Source organism: Pithys albifrons, chromosome 1, assembly GCF_047495875.1.
Source record: "Pithys albifrons albifrons isolate INPA30051 chromosome 1, PitAlb_v1, whole genome shotgun sequence".
Lineage (NCBI taxonomy): Eukaryota > Metazoa > Chordata > Aves > Passeriformes > Thamnophilidae > Pithys > Pithys albifrons.
Window position 1 is genome coordinate 65,203,601 of NC_092458.1, and position 18,464 is coordinate 65,222,064.

Here is an 18,464-nt window from a genome sequence, read left to right on the forward strand (position 1 = left end):
TAAATTTCTTCTTTAGTTTCACATCAACAATAAGCAGAAGCAATTGCATTAAAGCAAACTCAAATATATTTATTATCATGGAGTCTAATGAACAAAAGCCTCCAGAGTTTTACAGTGGTGCAAAAAGCAAACCTCTTACTGCTTCTCCATGGTTTTTGGTAATGAAGTGACATTACTGGCTTTGGAGGCACTTCTCAGTAGACTGTTATGGCAGTTCTTCCACAGTGTTATCTCTCCTTCCTAATTAAATGGTGTCTCAGGCCTCTGGCAGAGATATGCTAGTTACAGCCATGACAACAAAAAAGATACCAAGTTAAGGAACTGAAAATAAGGTAACCAGGACTCCTCCCTCCAGTCAGCAACCATTAGAGCTGGTGTCAGAGCAAAGTCTTCCTGCACAAAAAGAAAGTTACTCACCTTGCAAGCTGCCCCAAGACTCTTGCCAATTTTTCTAATTGCAGAGGAAGACATAAGGATCAGATCCTTTTGTGTCCACCCACACCTGGCCCATCTGCAGATGCAGGGAAAAAACATAGGTGCAAAGTCCTCATTCTCACTTGTGATCAAATGTGGGCCTCAAATACTTCATCACTCATGATTTATATATATGCTATATTGAAGGCATTCAATAGGATTTCAAGAGTTTCTTTGCTCCCGAAAGCAGATTAACTAATCAATCAAATTATCAAAAAAAAATTCCATGAAAGAAAGACCTTAATACATAGCAATTTTTTATGTCATCAACATTAAAAACAAGCAGTCAATAACAACTCCCAGATTTTGTTTTTCACACCACAGTCCTGGAATGTCCCAGAAAAGGCAACTTCAATCAACTTTGCAGTCCCATTTTAATCTGCCTGTTACAAAGTGAGTTGTGAATGCCCCTTCTATTGATTTGCTGTAACATAACACCATTTATAATCCACTTGATTTTCATTAGAAACATCAGTATTATTCAGGCTCCTTAATACACAATTTTGTCTTTAGGTTTCAGACATTAACAGCCATCCTGAGTCTTCTAAATATAAATTTAATATAGAAAGCTTCACATCATGTTTACAGAAACTCTTTGGGACCGTCTGCTTGAAAAAAATCTAAAGTTGTTAGTTGTTGGACTGAAAGGTCACTTTTGTCATGCTGCTGCCAGGGTTGCATACTATTAGCTATGCCTCAAAAGTCAGAGTTTTGGGGGCAGAATACTTGAATAAATTACGGCTTTGTTGCTTTCAGAACTATGAAGACTAAAATCACAAGTCTAGTGGTTACGAATACTTCCAGAATCCTTGCAGTAAACCCCAGGGCTAAAAGTAAGGGAAAAGATGGATTTGAAGACAGCTACTATGACATTTGTCAGACCAGAAGTAAAAGCAATCAATCAATGAGTCAATGGCTCCCCAAGTCTAAATAAGACAGACGCCTACAAGAACAACACAGCCTGGACCTAAAGCTAATGATCTTTTGTTGATCTAGTCTGCCTCCACTGGGCCCAAGAAGAGATTAAAAATCACCAGTTGGAAGTTAGAGCTGACTGGACTGTGTTGCAAGACTTTTGGAGAATTTGATAATGACATATATTTTGTGATAGCATCAGGACTCCCAATCACATGAGGTGTTCATTGAAAAAGCATTTTCCATTTGCGCAAAACCAGAGACTAAAAACAACCTGATCTGGGGAAGTATGTCAGGACAGAACACGGGGAAAAAAAAGTTGCCTTCTAGTACAAATGAGAGTAAATACAATTAAAGTGATAAAATGATTTGACTGGTGCTTAAAGAATCCTGTACTTAATTTGCAAAGAGGAAGAAGGCACAAAAGGTTGAAGAATGTTTTTATTCAGCTTTCAGCTGTCACAGTTCTAAAGAGTAAACATAATTAACAAAATTCACCCATGGTACTGGAGAACATAGTCCTGGTATCAGTAAAATGTCTACTGTTTAAGGCACTGATAGTGGAAAGAAGAAAAACCATAACATGGATTACTCCTACTTAACCAGAATTTGAATCTATTACGAATATGTGCTTGCTATTCAATGCTTAAAATTGCACAAGCTACATTTACAAACAAATGTTTATACAACTTTGAGAATTACCGAAACAGGAATCAGTGGCTCCCTCACTTTGACTTTAGAGCAAGCATTGCTTTTCTTTGGAGTGGAATCAATTTTATAACCTACTAAAAGAAACCAAAACACGAGTTACTTCAGCATTATGGCTTTAAGACCCTGTATTTGGTTACAATGTAGCAATCCAAGTTAAATAACAGCATACAAGTTCCATATACTGTCATCTTAAAAGAAGTAGTTTTACAAGATAAAAATTAGTTTAGAACATACTAAATCTAGTTTTTGTACAAACATTTTCACAAAACTGAATTGCTAAAAAAAAAATCAAGAACATTTTAAATATGAATCACTCTTTACATGTTGTATGCATAAAATTACTTTTCTTGATGATATAAATTAGGAATACTACAAACTTTTTAAAGCTGGCATCCATATGCCATTGAAATGCACACATCAGAAATACTGAAGTGTTAGTTTTGCAAAAATCCTTAAGAGTCTCATTTATACTTGCCAAACAGATGAACAGTGACTTAGGTTTCTAGAGGAGCCACAGTGACCTCCCGTGGACACTTAAGAAATCTCTGTCCTTAACCTTTTTTTTCCATTTTGTACATGATATTCCACACAAATGCCAATAAACTTAAAAGGTAAAACAGTGGTTCGTGTGTGGTCTGACTACCCCAGGAAACTAGGGTATTTCTATCTGAAATGAGCATAAAGGAGCACAGTCTTCACACAATCCAGCTCCTGGTCACAGAAAAAAAGTCAAATTTCCTCTGTGATTTATCAAGAAACTGTTCCAGAACACTTCAGAGAACTGTTTTGTGTAGGTCAATGAGAGATGATGTTCAATAGCTGTTCAACACATATTCAATATTACGCTCCCAAATACATAACTTCAGCTTTTGAGAGAATAAAGGAAGGAAATGTAAATTGATGCTGTCTGACTCAAGTCCAAACCAGAACATAGGTAAAGTTGTACTGGACATTTTAAATGTGTGTCAACTTTATAGGTATAAAAAGCCCAAAAATAATTTTAAGAAGAAATCAAGTGTAGCAAAGGAATCCCAAAATCATTTAAGTGCCTTCTTCCATTGTTTCTGAAGGGATGTAACCAACAGGAACAAAACACTGTCTTCTTGTGTCATGGACAGACAAACAATGTGAAACCAAAACAAAACCCACAGTATTGACTGTCTCTCATCTGCAAAACATTAATTAATGCTTACATTCTTCTACTCGTTATAAATCCTCTCTGTTATATTCAACTTTTTTTCCATTATGTGCCTCTTCTGTGTTTGGTGCCAGCCATGTGAAAAACACCTTCACTGGATCGATATTCCAATGCTTGTGAAATGATATTGGAATTTGGTGAGAAAGGTAGTCTTTTGGGTAGTCCATCGGCCTTGCCTAAGATGTAAGAATAAAGCAAAATAGTATTCAGTGATCAACAATCATTTTAAAAAGAGAAAGTATCACCTCGCAATGGCTTCTGTAACATAACAAAACAATGTAGCACAGACAAAATATACAAGATGGCAAAAAAGGGATTTTACATTATTCTATTAAATCAACTAATAGGCATTAGGTTAAATTTTCAACTTGCGCTGCAGTCCTCATGCTAGGAACGAAGCACACTGGTATTACATATGTCCCATTTCTCAGGATTAAATGGTCATCATCTATGAAAAAAAAGCAATAAACAGATGTAGTCTGTATTGCATCTTTTTAAATATGCAGTTTTGGCTCAATAATGACAAAATAATTTTAAGTAATCATTTCTTTCTTCTCCTCTTAATGAGACTTGCCAGCACTGCCAGTGTGATTGTAGGATCCTAATAAGGCCATAAGCAGCTGAAGTGCATAAAGTTTATGATAGGTAAAGGTTTCAAACATGAGATATGGACAAATTGTGGCACTAGAAAATTGTATTGTTATTCTTTATCAGGCTGTATCAAACCAGACAGAATTACAAGACAGCTACATAATGCAGCTGCCTCTTAATGCATCACTCCCATTTCCTTTTCTCTGGCAGTTTAATGGCTCATAAGTGCATCATCATATAAAAAGTCCCACCTGCAGTGGTCCCTGGTAAAATAACTATATTTTGTCATAGTAAATAAAGTCTTTGCCATGAAAAATGCATGAAAGGCAAACATTTGTCTTTTTTTTTCTAGATGTAAAGCAGGAGAAGAAAACTGAGTGACTTGGACACCAAATAATTGATTTGATGCCTAACCTGATTCAATACTGTGCCCTTCACCCACTTATGGTGGCACTTATGAATTCTATGTGCAGTGTTCTTAATGCAGTTCTGTATACACTCCACTCACAAAATTAGGCAACAGAATTTGTCACTAAGAAATCTGAATGTGTGTTGCTGGTGGCTTTTTAAATTTTGATATTTAAACCACAGAGTGCTTATTATTAAAACTTCCTTTGGAGAAATCAAGAGGGAGCCTATATCCATCAAGACTTTTGAAACACTTTGAAGAACATTTAGGTTTCAAAAACCTGAAGAAATCATTTTGGATAGAGACAATTTTGGGGTATCTGGAAATAAAAATTTTTGCTGTTTGAAAATCAATCCGTTTTTTATTGAGCTACACACAAAATTTTGGTGTTTTGATAATTCTAAAAGAATGAGATCTATTCTGATAACTATAATTTGTATTACATTGCTCTCTGAGAATCATATAGCATCATAGGTGGTCGACCTTAAGATAAAAATGCTCTGAATTTCTTCTTCCCTATATTTTGTGGACTCCATTATTGTAATACGTGTGCTCCCCCCCCCCCCCCCCCTTGTTTCCAGACTTTGTATTTGGTATTTTAGAAAAGCCAAATACATTGCTCTTGGACAGAATGTACATTTAAGACCACAGTCCTGGCTGCTACTCAACATGGGCAGGTTCCTGTTCTCTTTAAGAGACTAATCACGTCAAAAGCCTCTGGAACAAGTTACAGAATACTTATGTATCTATCTTAGCATATGGCCAACAGGATACCAGTAAGAGTGAGTGAACACTGTTACATCACAGACACTCTAAGGACTAAGATACCTTTGCTTCTGTTTCACAATATATATCTCAGTACAATTTTGGAGTCATGTACTTCCAGGAATATCACACATCATAATATTTCAGTCAAGCCTTAAAAAATTAATTTTCTGGTTGACAGAAAATCAAAAATTGGTTTTCTCTTTTTTCCCCCCTCATTTGCATAATAGTGGAATTTGTAGAATAATCATACTCAGTTTTTATTCAGTAGTTTTCTCCCCAGGGTTAATTTTTGTTCAAGGTATGTCAAATTAGAATTTGTTATAAGCAACAGTGAAGATGAATTACAAATTAAGTGTAATTTTCAATGTGGAAAATAAAACTGCCAGGATTTCACTTTCAAAGTGATTCAGTATCATATGCACACCATTAAGGATTACAAAGATGTGCTTTGGTATTTTATCTGTAAAATGAGTCAATTCTTTCTGACTACACTTTAATTAGGTCAGTTTGGGATTTTTTAAAAACATCTGTGCAAGCACAAACTATTCAAAAACTGTTGATTTTATGCATTACTTGCTTTCTTATACTGAAAGGAGTAAGCAATGATAAATAAAACAGGAAAGTAAACAGACATAATTTTTTTATATGGACAAGGAATTAACGTATTGAATACTGTGTTCTCAGTCTTCCCATTTCTCCAAATAGCAAATGTAATCAGAGTGAGCATCTCAACAGAGGAAAAACTGGTAATCTAAATAAATTCTCCCCCTCCACTGACAGTTGCTTTGAACTAATGGTAATTTACTAATTCTCAAGTAGCCTATTATAGTAATCTCAGTTCATTTTCAGATACACAGGTCTTCCCAGTTTTTAAAATAGATCAACACCTGAAAAACATCAAACAGTAAACTGATTTATATGCTGATTTTTAAAAAAGTTGTGCACTGTTTGCAAAAAAAGTCTTTAGTGCTTCTCATTAATCCCATGGAAGGATTTGGTGTATCTGGTTTACGAGGCAGAAAATCACTATAGGCGTCAATGCATCCTGTTTTCCACTGTGACACTACAGTTAGCTTGTAAAATATTGTGGAATCTATCTTCACTAATGAGATATTTCAGAATAGTAAATACTGAATCAATAGAAAAATTGGGTAAGTAGACAAAACAGATTTGAATTTGAAAAATTTCACGGTCAGTTCTCTATTACCTGAAGAAAAAAGTATTGTATTTTGGTTTTCTTCTTAGAGAACATATGAGAACTATTCAAAGCATGTGGCTCCTAATTCTATTTTTTTTTCAAAATACCCACCTCTGCCTTTTTTATAAAATGTAGTAATAGATTAACTGAAATATCATATAAACTAGTAAAGCATTGTAGTAATCCATGCTTTGAGAATGTTCTTATTTGCTTGACCAATCTTGTTCTGCAGAGAAACAGGGTACAGCAGCAGCATCCTGGTTATTGTCATTATATATTATTTTGAGATTGCAATATTTATGAGTCCTATTTTATATGTATACTTAAAAAATGAAATATATTTTAAATACTCTCTGATAACTCTCTGACCTGATGAAAAAGTGGACTATGTGTTATAGGGATTCCTAGGCCACTGAAACACATCCCAAGGACCATATCATCAGGCGCATCCATGCTGTAACACCGGCATTTACTAGCAAGTAGTTTCTGAACAGCTCTTCTGCTGAAAACCATCCTGAATAAAGAAAGCACATGAAATGTGTAAGACAATAACTAAAGAAGCCAAATAACTGTAATAAATACTGCTACGTGACATAAAACTGCAAGATTAAATGCAGCCCTCTGAAATGACATATTGGAAATTTCAAAATTTGAGAAGTCAAAACTGACAAATTGTGTGAGAGGCATTTTCTGTAATATAATTACTTTACATAATGTAAATTAATTATAACAATTATGCCTATTATAGTTATTCCAACAATAACTTAGTTACCCACCATTTTTACTACAGCCGATAACTCCTCCTAGATTTGGCCCAGACATGAAAGATATGTTCTCCCTATCTTACCCAAAGGTACTGTCTAGTTAGTTATCATGTAGCCATTAAAGGAAAAGAAGTTTAAACTGGAACTGTTGTTCTTTGAATCAGCTACTACACAGATTTCTTTCTGTAAGTGAAAAATGTTCCTGTAAGCCACTGCAAGGTTTTTCTGTTCATCCTAACTTTGCAGCTCTTCTAAATATCAACAAGAGCCTGGAGCTGTTAGATCATTATCACTAAAATAAGCCTTCATTAGACCAGAAACATGTTGATATCTTAAATGCAGCATCTGAGGGAATATAATCTTGTCTAGTATTCCATAGATGCCTTTAAGTTCCAGTATCCACCCAGTCCAATCAGAATACAGGCTACACTAGCTACTACAAATTATACTAAAAAGATTCACTCTGAAATCACTACAGGGCTTCATGAGTTCACTCACTGTATGACAATCCTTTGCTTGATACTGGGATGTGGTAGAACTTCTACAAATACTGAATGCTAAGGCAAAAAGACCGACCTGAGAATATTTTCAGATTAAAGCTGTAAGAGACTCCATCAATAACATTGCAACTTTGAAGACTGCATATATAATAAAAAAGAAAAAAATGGAGAGTACAACAGGAAGTTGTATCTCAGTGCTCAGCACAGAGAGGGAACAATAAACTAGAACCTGGGGACAAGGGGAAGAGCTTGTGACCAGCATGTGTTGCTACTCAGAAGGTGGGAGGTAAATTGCACACACATTTGGGGAAAACATCACTGCTTCTGCTGAAACTGATTGGTGTTGTAATTTAAAACATTTACACTCAAAAGAGAACCTGATGTAGATCTCAGTAGGAGTTTAAATACATTACCCTCCTCCACCAGTGATATAACTATATCCTCCTGTTCCCAAGCCATAACCGTAACGCTCTCCAAGAAATACTGGTTCATTTGGGTCATAGCAGCTGAGCAATTTTCGGAGCCTGAAGATACTGTAATGAAGTTTTAATGAAGTTACAAGATTACATTGGTTTTAATATCCATCAAAGAATGCTGAAGTGACAGGTTTTTTCTTAAAGGAATATATGTAACTAATAAAACACCTGTATCTCTTAAATACATAAGAATAGATGAGTATTTCTAAAACTCCTGTTGATGTGAACAGTGGTAACTCCTGAAGCAATGCAATGTATACCTTATCAGTGTGTCATCATCCACTATGACTAACCAAGGGGTTATGCGAGAGGTATGATTCAAAAACCTTTCCAAAATGGCAAATGTTTTCCCACAGTGACCTAAAGAAAGAGAAATTAACAGAATATACATTTAGATTAAAAAGGATCTTGTAATAAACAACAATTAGTGAATTAAATAAATGTTCTACTGCACTATGTAAAACATTTTGGAAAAGACTTGCAAAATATTTGAAGTGTGAGTTTAAATTACAACCTTTGTTATGCTTAATGGTATTTGTAAAAACTGCTCCAGCACAACCACTGCTTTTTATGCAGAAACACACTTTTGAAGGATTTAATTCTTTGAATTAAAAGTAACCTTTATTCCATCTATCCTGGTAAGCTGTTGGACAACAATGGACAAACTGGTACTTTTCATTTCAAAAACTGCCAAATGAGGAGACTGTGATAGAAACATGTTGTGCAAAATACTCCAAGATATTTTCATAGCATTCCATGATGTATCAGGCAAATCCATTGCTTTTATATAAAAATTCAAATCCATATTAATGTACTGCACTCATCACTGGAACACAGGTCCTGCTAACTGCCCCCAAGGAAAGGTGTTGATATTTATCACAAGACTTTAATGAAGTTGAAGTTGGGGGTGGTCCCATGGCATAAAGGAGAGCACTCTGGACTCCGAATCCCAAGGTCCTGAGTTCAAGTCTCAGTGGGGACCATCCCCTGGCAGTTCAATGCCTCCCTGCCATCCCATCCCGTCACATCTCGGATGCTCAGTAGGGTCAGCCATGGTTAGTACCGGGTGCTGTGACAGTCCCGAGGACTTCACTGTCACTGTCCAAGCTCGCTCGGCTGTGGCAGATGGACCTCAGGACTTAAACGGTGGGGCCAGTTCTGCGCACGCTGTGCCTCACCTAAAAAATCCACTGCGCAGGCTGGAAGGGCACACCCACGTGGGGAGAGCCCTGCCCAAATCTTCATTCGCAAAGTCTGGCCATACCCACTAAACAAATACACACATAATGAAGTTGGAGAGCTAAGACACGCTTTACTAGGAATGAAGAAGGGAAATACCGTTGTTCAAAATGAGCATAAGAGAAACAAGAAGCTTCAGTCTTCTACTGAATTTTCTTTAGATCTCAGAAAAACCTAATTGCAGCCAGTCTTTATTCATCACAGTTGACTGTGTAAAGCAATTGTCACAATCAGTATTACAATTAATACACAAACATTAAAAATAAGGATAGGATATTATATTTGAAACTACTTCCAATTAAAATATTTTTAAGAAAATGCAGTAAGATACGCTTAAGAAATGAAGGATGTCCTGGCTTTGCTGATTGTGTGAAACTGTGAACTTAATGTGGACTGGCAAATGTACATGCATGAAATTAATGCCAACATTTCTATATTATATTCCATCACAAAACGTGGAAGGTCTGTTCCTCCTGGCATAATCAGATAATCCTGGCATGGCTTCTATAGATGACCCACACATGCCCATCAGGCCTGATGCCTCCTGAAAGCACTCAGTGGTTGCACATGTCCCACCTCACTTGTGCAAAGAGAAATCCCTGCCTATGCTATCTCTGGCTCTAACAGACCCCGTGGAGGACAGAAAAAAAAAGGGCAGAAAAAACTCAGAGATAAGAACAACTGAGCTAGGGGGCCACTGCTTGGACACCTCTAAGTCAGAAGGCAACAGCCTGTAGACTATAAGCCTAAGAAAAACAGATGAAATGAAATAGAAAAACCAAAGACACCATATCCATTTTCCTATTCAAACACAAATTAAATTAATTTAAAACCCCATTATTTGTCACAAAAACATTTAAACCTTAACATCTAGGTTTTTTGCTTGAACCAAGACATATTAGGCACAAGCATATAATATGTGAATACCCCATGGCAAGCAGTTTATGCTCAGTAACCAGTATGCCTTCTGCTGCTGCTGTTGATCTTACTCAAGACCTGAATAATAACAGAAGAGTTACTACTGTTACTTCAAGTAATAACACCAGCTTTTTTTGTCCTGGAGTATATCAGTGTTCCATGCTTTCATGCTCACAGTATTTCAGTTTCTACTTACACAGGGGAACTCTGAATGTACTCTCCATCAGTTTCCTGTGGCAAAACCATTCTTTATTTTATGCTGCACAGGTGGTACAGAAATACAGAATTTCTAAATGACATACTTTACATGAAATACATGTATCATCCATAAAACTTTACTTTTTCAGACAGTTATTTGTGCGCAACAGTCTATAACTCACCTCTGTCAGTATTAGGTATGCCTAAGTCTACAGTAGGAATGGAGATGTCTGCATAATCACTGTAGTATTCAATAAGGGCAGCTTCTCTCTCCCAAGTCTGCTTTACAACTGGTACTGCAAAACAATGATTGACATTGAAACACAAATAATTTGATTAAAATAAGTTCTTGATCAAAAATTTGTTAACCATTTATTGTTAACCACATTCCTTCACCTGATAATAAAAATGCTGTTTCAAATACAGCACCATAGTTTTAAATGTTCATTCTGTTTTCTTTCTTATAATACTTAGAAACAATTTTACATTTTTGTAAAAGCCAGTCAGGGCAGTTTTATACACATGATAAAAAATTTCTTTCAATATATGACTACATTGCAAGCTGTGATATTTACATTTTTGCTAACCAAAGCGTGGAATTCATTACTTTTACATTTGCTGTGGTAGACTTCATAGCACACATAAGCACCAACACTATCAGAGATCAATCCTTCTTCCAGTATTGAAACAGCCACATTTTAAAAAGAGCACATTCAACTGTATAGTGTATAAAACACTCTGAATCAGCAACAGGCTGTTTTGAAATGCTATGCTTGTGTTATACACACTATCTGATAGCAATGTCATATTAATGCTCAAAAGCACCTCTCTCTGGAGACACACTCACAGGGCATTTTATAACTACTGGTGTTAAAAATGTATAAATATTTATTATTTTATTTATAAATAAAAATATCTGAATAATTTATCATACAACCATTTTTGATCACATGGAGATTCTGTCCAAAGGAGGATTGCTTAATGGTTCTCTACCAAAGCAACTCTTTTCTTATTAGTTTGCCATTTCAAATGAACATTCAAAATTGATCACACAAAATTCTAATAATGATGCTATGAATGTTTAAATTACATCCACAAGTGAATAAATTATGGATAACAGAAAAAAGCCAACCATCTGCAGGGTGTTTGGAAGAAAACTATCAGATTAAAATAATGAACTCTTCTCCATGTTAAAAATGAAGTGGTCAGGCCTTAGATGAGCAAATATTCTGGAACACTGTGAATTCTGCAGTCATTGTTTCTCTGCTTTATGTCCTCTGACACCATCCAGGAGGTCTCACTGGTAGAAGCTAGTGCTCTAAATGGTGGAAATATTCACATAACTTCCCTTTGCTGCCAGACAACTCAGATGCTTGTGAACAACTTGTTTTAGCCTCTTGCTAGAATCATCCATCACCTAATTCAGTGCTTGCTGCCTACCTACTTGCTCACTTCCATCTCTTCTGACCACACAAGGACTTGAAGAATTTATTATTCTTGATTGAGCAATAGTCAGTTTGATAACAGTTACCTTTTATTTAATTTTAGTGTTAAGACAAAGTCACAGGATCTCAATGCACTAATGGAAAGACTTTACTATTTAAAAAAATTGTTTTTGTAGCAGTGTGCAATGGCCCATTCTGCTTTTAAAAGTTTTTACACAAATGTAAAAGTGTTCTCATTTTTCCCATAAAAAAAACAAAGGAAATTACATACAAAAACCCATATTCATACAACTTTACAGTAGAGTTCTGAATGCAAAGCCAGGAATGTCACAATGCATTAACTCTATTTTCTGTGTTACAAAAAGGCATACTACATTACATAACACTGCGGAATCAGGCATTAACTGGCATAGAGTGCCATGTAAACATTTTTTTCCAATTAGATTAAGAAAACAAGTAGGCAGGAAATAATTTTCTTTTTTTGTGGAAATGTCCTATTTAAAAATGTCTCTCAGAAAAACAAGAACAGAAAGCTTTCAGAAAACAAGACCCCAGAACAGAAGCATCACAGATATACAGAAGCATCCAACCTTTACCTGGCAGAAGAGATGCACCTGTAAATGTTGTTTTACCTTTCTCCAAACAAGGACCCGAAACTCAGCAGAGTGCTTTAACATACCAAAATATTTGCCACTAAAGACTGAGTCCCTCAATTTCTTTGGTGGAGTCCCCCTTCTTTGTATAAACAAAATAATTTCATTGAAGCAAGGACTTGAGTCTCACCTCAGTTATATAGTCTAGCAAGGGGGCTACTAAAGTGTCTTTGTCTTTTCCTTGCTTGATGGAAGTGTCACCATCCAAACTAATGTCTATTGTAAATTGAATCCCACAATACTTCAATAATTTCTAGCAACTTGTTGTCTTCCAAAGAACGGACAACGATATGAAATTTTGAACTAGATGCTGATGCAAATATTTATCACTATGTATTAATACTTTTAATCACACCGAAGTTTTAATACCTAAAGATATTTATAGAAAGTCAGCTCTAAGCTCTTGAACCTTGATGCATGTTTACAATCTTCAAAATTTCTTTTAGAACTATATATGGTATGTGTAAGGAGAGTTGTATCTGAAATACATTCAGAGGTAAAATTTAACTGCTTTTAAAAGCACATTGATTTCCAAGCTTAAATGCTGCACTAATGTAGTTTTTGGCATACAATAAAGAATGACTTACCAGGTAAAAAGAGCTCTCTGAAGCTGGCATCCATTAATCTTTCAAAATCTTGAGGAAGATTATCCTCTATTGCGTAACACTGGAAGCTATGAGGAAAGTTCGAGAATTTTCCTCAGTCTTCAACAGGTGTTTCTTGAAGGATGTTTATGCTATTTTTTGAAGCCTTTTGTTATTTTCTAACTTTCTAGGTTTGTTTTTGTTTTTTTGTTCATTTTTTTTATTTTGATGTAAGAAAATAAACATGGATCCAGAAAGGAGAACTCTTCAGTGAACTCCAATTACAGGATAGTCAATTTTGTTTGGTCAAAAGCTATTTTAAGATAGCCTAATGATTGGAAGATTAAAATAATACAAGTGTGCCTTCCAGTGCAGTAGCATTAAAAAAAAAAAGGTTTAATAAATTCTATTATGAAAAAAGCCATCTGTTTTTAATTAGACTTAGTTAAGGAAAGAGCTTTTCTCTTCATACTGTCCTCTGACAATAGGTGTGACAAAACCTCTCCAGAATTTAGTGCAACTACTAACCATTACTTAATTTTCAATCTTTTTGCCAATTACAATAACTTTAAATTATGCCTATAAATAAACTAAGGCTAATGGTGACAATATTACGTACCTAAAGTATTAAAAATCATGCAAAATGCAAGTAAATTCCTGGAAATAAATCTATTCCTGAATTTCCTTATTAACAAAGTAGAAGTAAATTAGAATGAACTGGTAGGTGGTATCAAGCAGGTAGTGTCTTCTGTTAAATCAGATTTGGAATTTTTCCTGCCAAGTTTTGTTGATACTTGATCTACCTCAACTTATCTGCACATTACTGAAGCTTAGTGTCTCTCTGTCTTTATTTTCTGTGCCTCTGAGAAGGAAGTTAATGCTCACCATATGTGTCTTGCTGGGCTGTGCTCAGTTTTTTAGTTTGTTCTGTTTAGCACGAATATCAAGGTCGTATTTTCCTGGTGACTATCATCACTTGTGTAACACTACAATTTTCAGATGAAACATGCTATAGCGTTTCACACACTTGGGAGACTCTTGATCTGGGCCACTGGTTGCACAAAGTACTGCATATGACCAAGTTTCTACAGGAGACAAAATTTCCCATTGCCAGCATTACAAAACACAAGTGCACATCCAGTTGCATAGTGTGACAACAGCTAGAAGCAACACAAAGCATAGGCTGCTCAATCTTTTACTGGACATGAGGGCAGGACAAAAGGAAGGAGGAGACGAGGGACCTTTCAGCTTGTTCACATTTCTAAATCAGCCACCACTGAGCTGCACAATTGTCACTGCTAGTACAAAGAACAGAAGGGAAGCAATTATCTGAGGCCAATTCACTGAAGGATATTAATAGCTGCTATATTAATTAATATTGCAACAGCTCCAATTTACAATATAAGCTAACTTTATGCATATTTTAATTTAGATATACAATTTCAAGTTTTTTGGCAACAATCATAAATGATGAAATATCAAACAACCACAACTTTTCATCTTAAATGTTTCACAGCACTCCTGAGGACTCCAAACAGCAAAAATATTCTGCCTAAATAAGCTGTTTACAATTCTGAAACTATCCTGTTTCCCAGTTGATTTTGCAACATTATTCCAAGAGCTACAGAGACAGCAAAGATCAGCCTGCTTTTCAAATATTCATTTTATGAACTATATTGCATAAAATTAGTCAGTTGACCAGTCAACAACTTACTTCTGTCACCATGAAATTTTCTGCATGTTTTTACAGCAACAAAAATGTCTTCCTTTTTCACTGGCTCTCCCTGTATGAACAGAACAAAAATTAATCTTCTAAGTGCAGGTTCTGCCTGTAATATTTTATAGAATATGTATGTTCATACATACAATGTAATGTAATGTAATATAATATCTAATATGTCCGTGCATATAATAAAACAGATAATACCTTTTCATTGTATAGCATACCAAGCAGAATAGTGCACTAGGAAGCACATTTTTATATCTTGAAGAAAAAGACACTGGTTATTTAAAATTCCTGAAATAACATAATTGAAATACTTTTTCCATTGATATAGAACTCTAATGTGAAGCAAAATACCTATCATTAGGAAAAGACAATGAATAGAAAAACTTGTTGAACTAAGAATTATTTATCTGAAAAAAACTTTTTTTGATGTCTTTGAAATCGATCACTATGAGAACATGTTAAATTGTATCACACTTGCAAAAAGCAGATTAAATGCTACACACTAGAAATCTTGTAATTTCCCCAACTGAAATAATTTGACCACTTTTATTTGTTATTCTTTTTGGCACCTAGAATTTTGCTCTCCTGAAAGCATGGAACATTTTCTGGCCTCTAATAATACTTAACTTACAACATCAACGTATTCTAGAGGTGGAAGAAATAGGTTGTACTTTAGTGGAACAAATACCGTATTAAGGTCATCTGTACTGCAGTATCTCACAGAAGTGTAAGGGTAAATACTTTACAGATCCTGTGTGGATCCAACATTGTGGTAGATAGACCCATTAAAGCATGTGCAGTATTAATTGCCAGGAAATATTTTGTGGCACAGAAGGCTGAAAGCATACCCAAAAATCAATAAATGCCAGAACAAACCATATTTTTAGGTTTTCTAACTCATTGGGAAGTATTTTCTTAAATTTTGAGATTTTTTAAGTCAAGTATTATGCATTTTAGTAAGAGTTTTACATTTACTAACTGAATGATATTAAAATACGGTACTTACGCAAAGTGGTAGAAAATTACTGAATGTCGTTGCACAATAATTAACCTTATATGAGTTCACATAATCTGTGCAGAACTCAGGCACCGGAGTAAGATGTGGTCCTTCCCCTTTCTGCCAAATGTACAGGGCAATCTATCAATATAGGAAACATTTATATCAGTAATGAAACTGGATAAACATTTTCAGGGCATACAAAGAAATCATATTCCAGGACAAACTTAATAGGAAAAGTGAAGAATATGGGATGCTGTAGAAGATATGTCCCTTAGTTAATTAAGTAGTTGCATACCTTACTTCTTGCTCACATTCCTAGAGAGATCGTGTGACTGAAGGACCTCACTAGCACACTGCCCCTCAGACTTCACTGTAGTGCCCCAAGGCTCATCTCTGGAGAACTTGCTTTTATCCCTCTCCCCCTCCAAATCTAGTTTAAATCTCTCTCAATGACCCCTGCTAACTCCTGGGCAAAGATCCTTTTCCCCCTCTGAGACAGGTGTACCCAACCTGCTACCAGCAGCCCTGTTGTCATGTAAACAGGGAACCTACAACCTTTGGACCTACAACCAAAGCCACCGAACTCTACCAGTGACACCAGGCTCAAAGCCAGGTATTGGTGTATTGGTCTGCTGGCTCTTCCTGCTTCTTCCCATATTTCCTGAAACTGAAAGGATAGAGGAGAATGGCACTTCTGCTCCTAGACCCCCTTAACCAGTTATCCCTGTATTTGTTCAGAAGTCAGTTATTCAGTTAGTCTACCACATGAACCAACAAAGAAGCAATGCTCCTGCAGCAGAAAGAATATTTAACAACTGTAACTTAAAATGAATTATTTATGAAAATTCATAATGTGTTAAAATTTCCCAATGGAAAATTAAATCTTCAGTGGAAATCCCTACAACGGTGTGAAGTTATTTATTTCAGAAATGAGGTTAGGGTGCCATTTTGGGTTATAGTACAGGATGACACACTGTTACTAAAACAATGGAGATGGATTTACAATAAAAAGACAAGAATAGTCTTAGTTCTAGTTCAAATCTAATGTTAGATGTACAAAAAAAGCCACTATTTGCTTCCAGCTTTGAATAAGCATCAAGAAAAAATATGCTAGTTATTGTGCAGTTACAAAAAGTCTAAACAACCTACAAATGAGCAGCATGACAAAAATGCTTTTCCACATTTGAGAGATAGGGAAGTGATATAATATTATGGGGGAAGGGGGAAAGGATACAGTGCACAATAAAATACCAAAGACTAGAGACATACGTTACTAGGACTCTGTCAAACTAAAATATTCTTTAAACATTTCTCATTCTTCATAAACTTAAACATCACACAGAATTGCTAAAAGTAAAAGATTGCATCCTTTGATTTGTTGTCAATCTTGATTCACACAAGAAGGATGTAGAGGTAAAAATTATTTAAGAGGGAGAAGATGGTGATTTATAAAATAAATGAGGAGGAATAAAACTGTCTCTAGGGAGACATGAGACTGTACAGAAAGAATAACTAAAGTGCTGAAGTAGGTTATCAACGGCAATAAATTTGCAATGAAACATATGCAAAGACCTGCTAACAGAATAAGAAGTGGATGGAAGTAATTTTGCTGGTTGAATGATCAATTGTTTTTCATTAAGCAATCTGTGGCACATAAAAGCAATGTCTCTTAATGATCTTTTTTTTATGACACTATGTTTAGAGACTTTGTCAGTGCTGAGATAGACTGGAATACTGAGAAAATACAAATAACTTTGTCTTACAAAAAAATATTAACAGAGTGAAGCCCAAGGTCTTCCATTTAGCAAAATCTAACAAGAAGAAAGAAGCAGCTTGTTATCTTGTTTCACGTAGCAAAATGAAAGGGGTCCAATTACTTTTGAGAAATACATCAGTCAAGAAGAGAAAATATGTACAAAAACGATGTTGCCACAAAAGAAAATTCATTTAAATACACTAGAAATCTATACTCTATAAATACATTGTAGATTGATGTTGTAAATGAGGAGGTTTATAACCATTACAACATCTGAAACAGCAGCAGCACTTTTAAGCAAGGCAAGTTTTTTTCTGGACCAGAACCAGAATTTATAGCTGATTTTCAAGAGTTTTAAAATAATTATAACTAATTAATTATAATCCGTAATTTCAGGTCAAAATCAACAAGCCTATTCCAGATTCATCTTCCTCTTCTACTGTGGTTCAGAAGTTCACTTTGGTGACAAAACCAAACACAGTACAAAAGTCTGGCCTACATAAACATTTTGAATGCAGAAAAAATAAAAAAGCTTCAGAAAAAGTAGCGCTGGTACTAATCCACTCCTCAATCCTTTGTTTCCATGCTCCTTTTAGTCAATTAACTTACTGTCAGAAATAGCTAGAGCCTACCTTTTGAAGGTGTTGCAAACCAGAGACAAAAAGAAACATTTCCAGACTTCCTTGCTGCAAAGTTGCAGCACTGACTGTTCACGCAACAGTTGGGTTCCTCAGACTATTTAATGCAAACCCCATCATAGCTCTGAGAGTCTGATTTACAAGGTGAGTGAGGTTGAGATACTATTCACCTCAGCTTATACACCACAAATTGGAAGTCTATCTCCTTCCTTACAAAGCAAGCCTTTGAAGATACCTTAATGCATTCAAATATGAATGCAATTTTACTAATGAATTCCTCGTTTAAAATATAAAGTATTA

The 18,464-nt window shown here is 35.4% G+C and overlaps 1 protein-coding gene across 1 annotated transcript in view; it reads right to left on the reverse strand.

The window, feature by feature from the left end:
* Positions 1-1,812: 1,812 nt before the first annotated feature.
* Positions 1,813-18,464, reverse strand: part of B3GLCT (beta 3-glucosyltransferase) — a 56,342-nt gene continuing 39,690 nt past the window's right edge. Inside the window, exons 9-15 of the mRNA XM_071553081.1 lie at positions 15,777-15,908; positions 14,756-14,825; positions 10,542-10,655; positions 8,265-8,364; positions 7,942-8,061; positions 6,634-6,778; positions 1,813-3,474 (exon numbers count right to left, since the gene is read on the reverse strand). Of these exons, the coding sequence (XP_071409182.1) occupies positions 3,307-3,474; positions 6,634-6,778; positions 7,942-8,061; positions 8,265-8,364; positions 10,542-10,655; positions 14,756-14,825; positions 15,777-15,908 (849 nt within the window). The 3' untranslated portion in view covers positions 1,813-3,306. The remainder of the gene's footprint in view (positions 3,475-6,633; positions 6,779-7,941; positions 8,062-8,264; positions 8,365-10,541; positions 10,656-14,755; positions 14,826-15,776; positions 15,909-18,464) is intronic.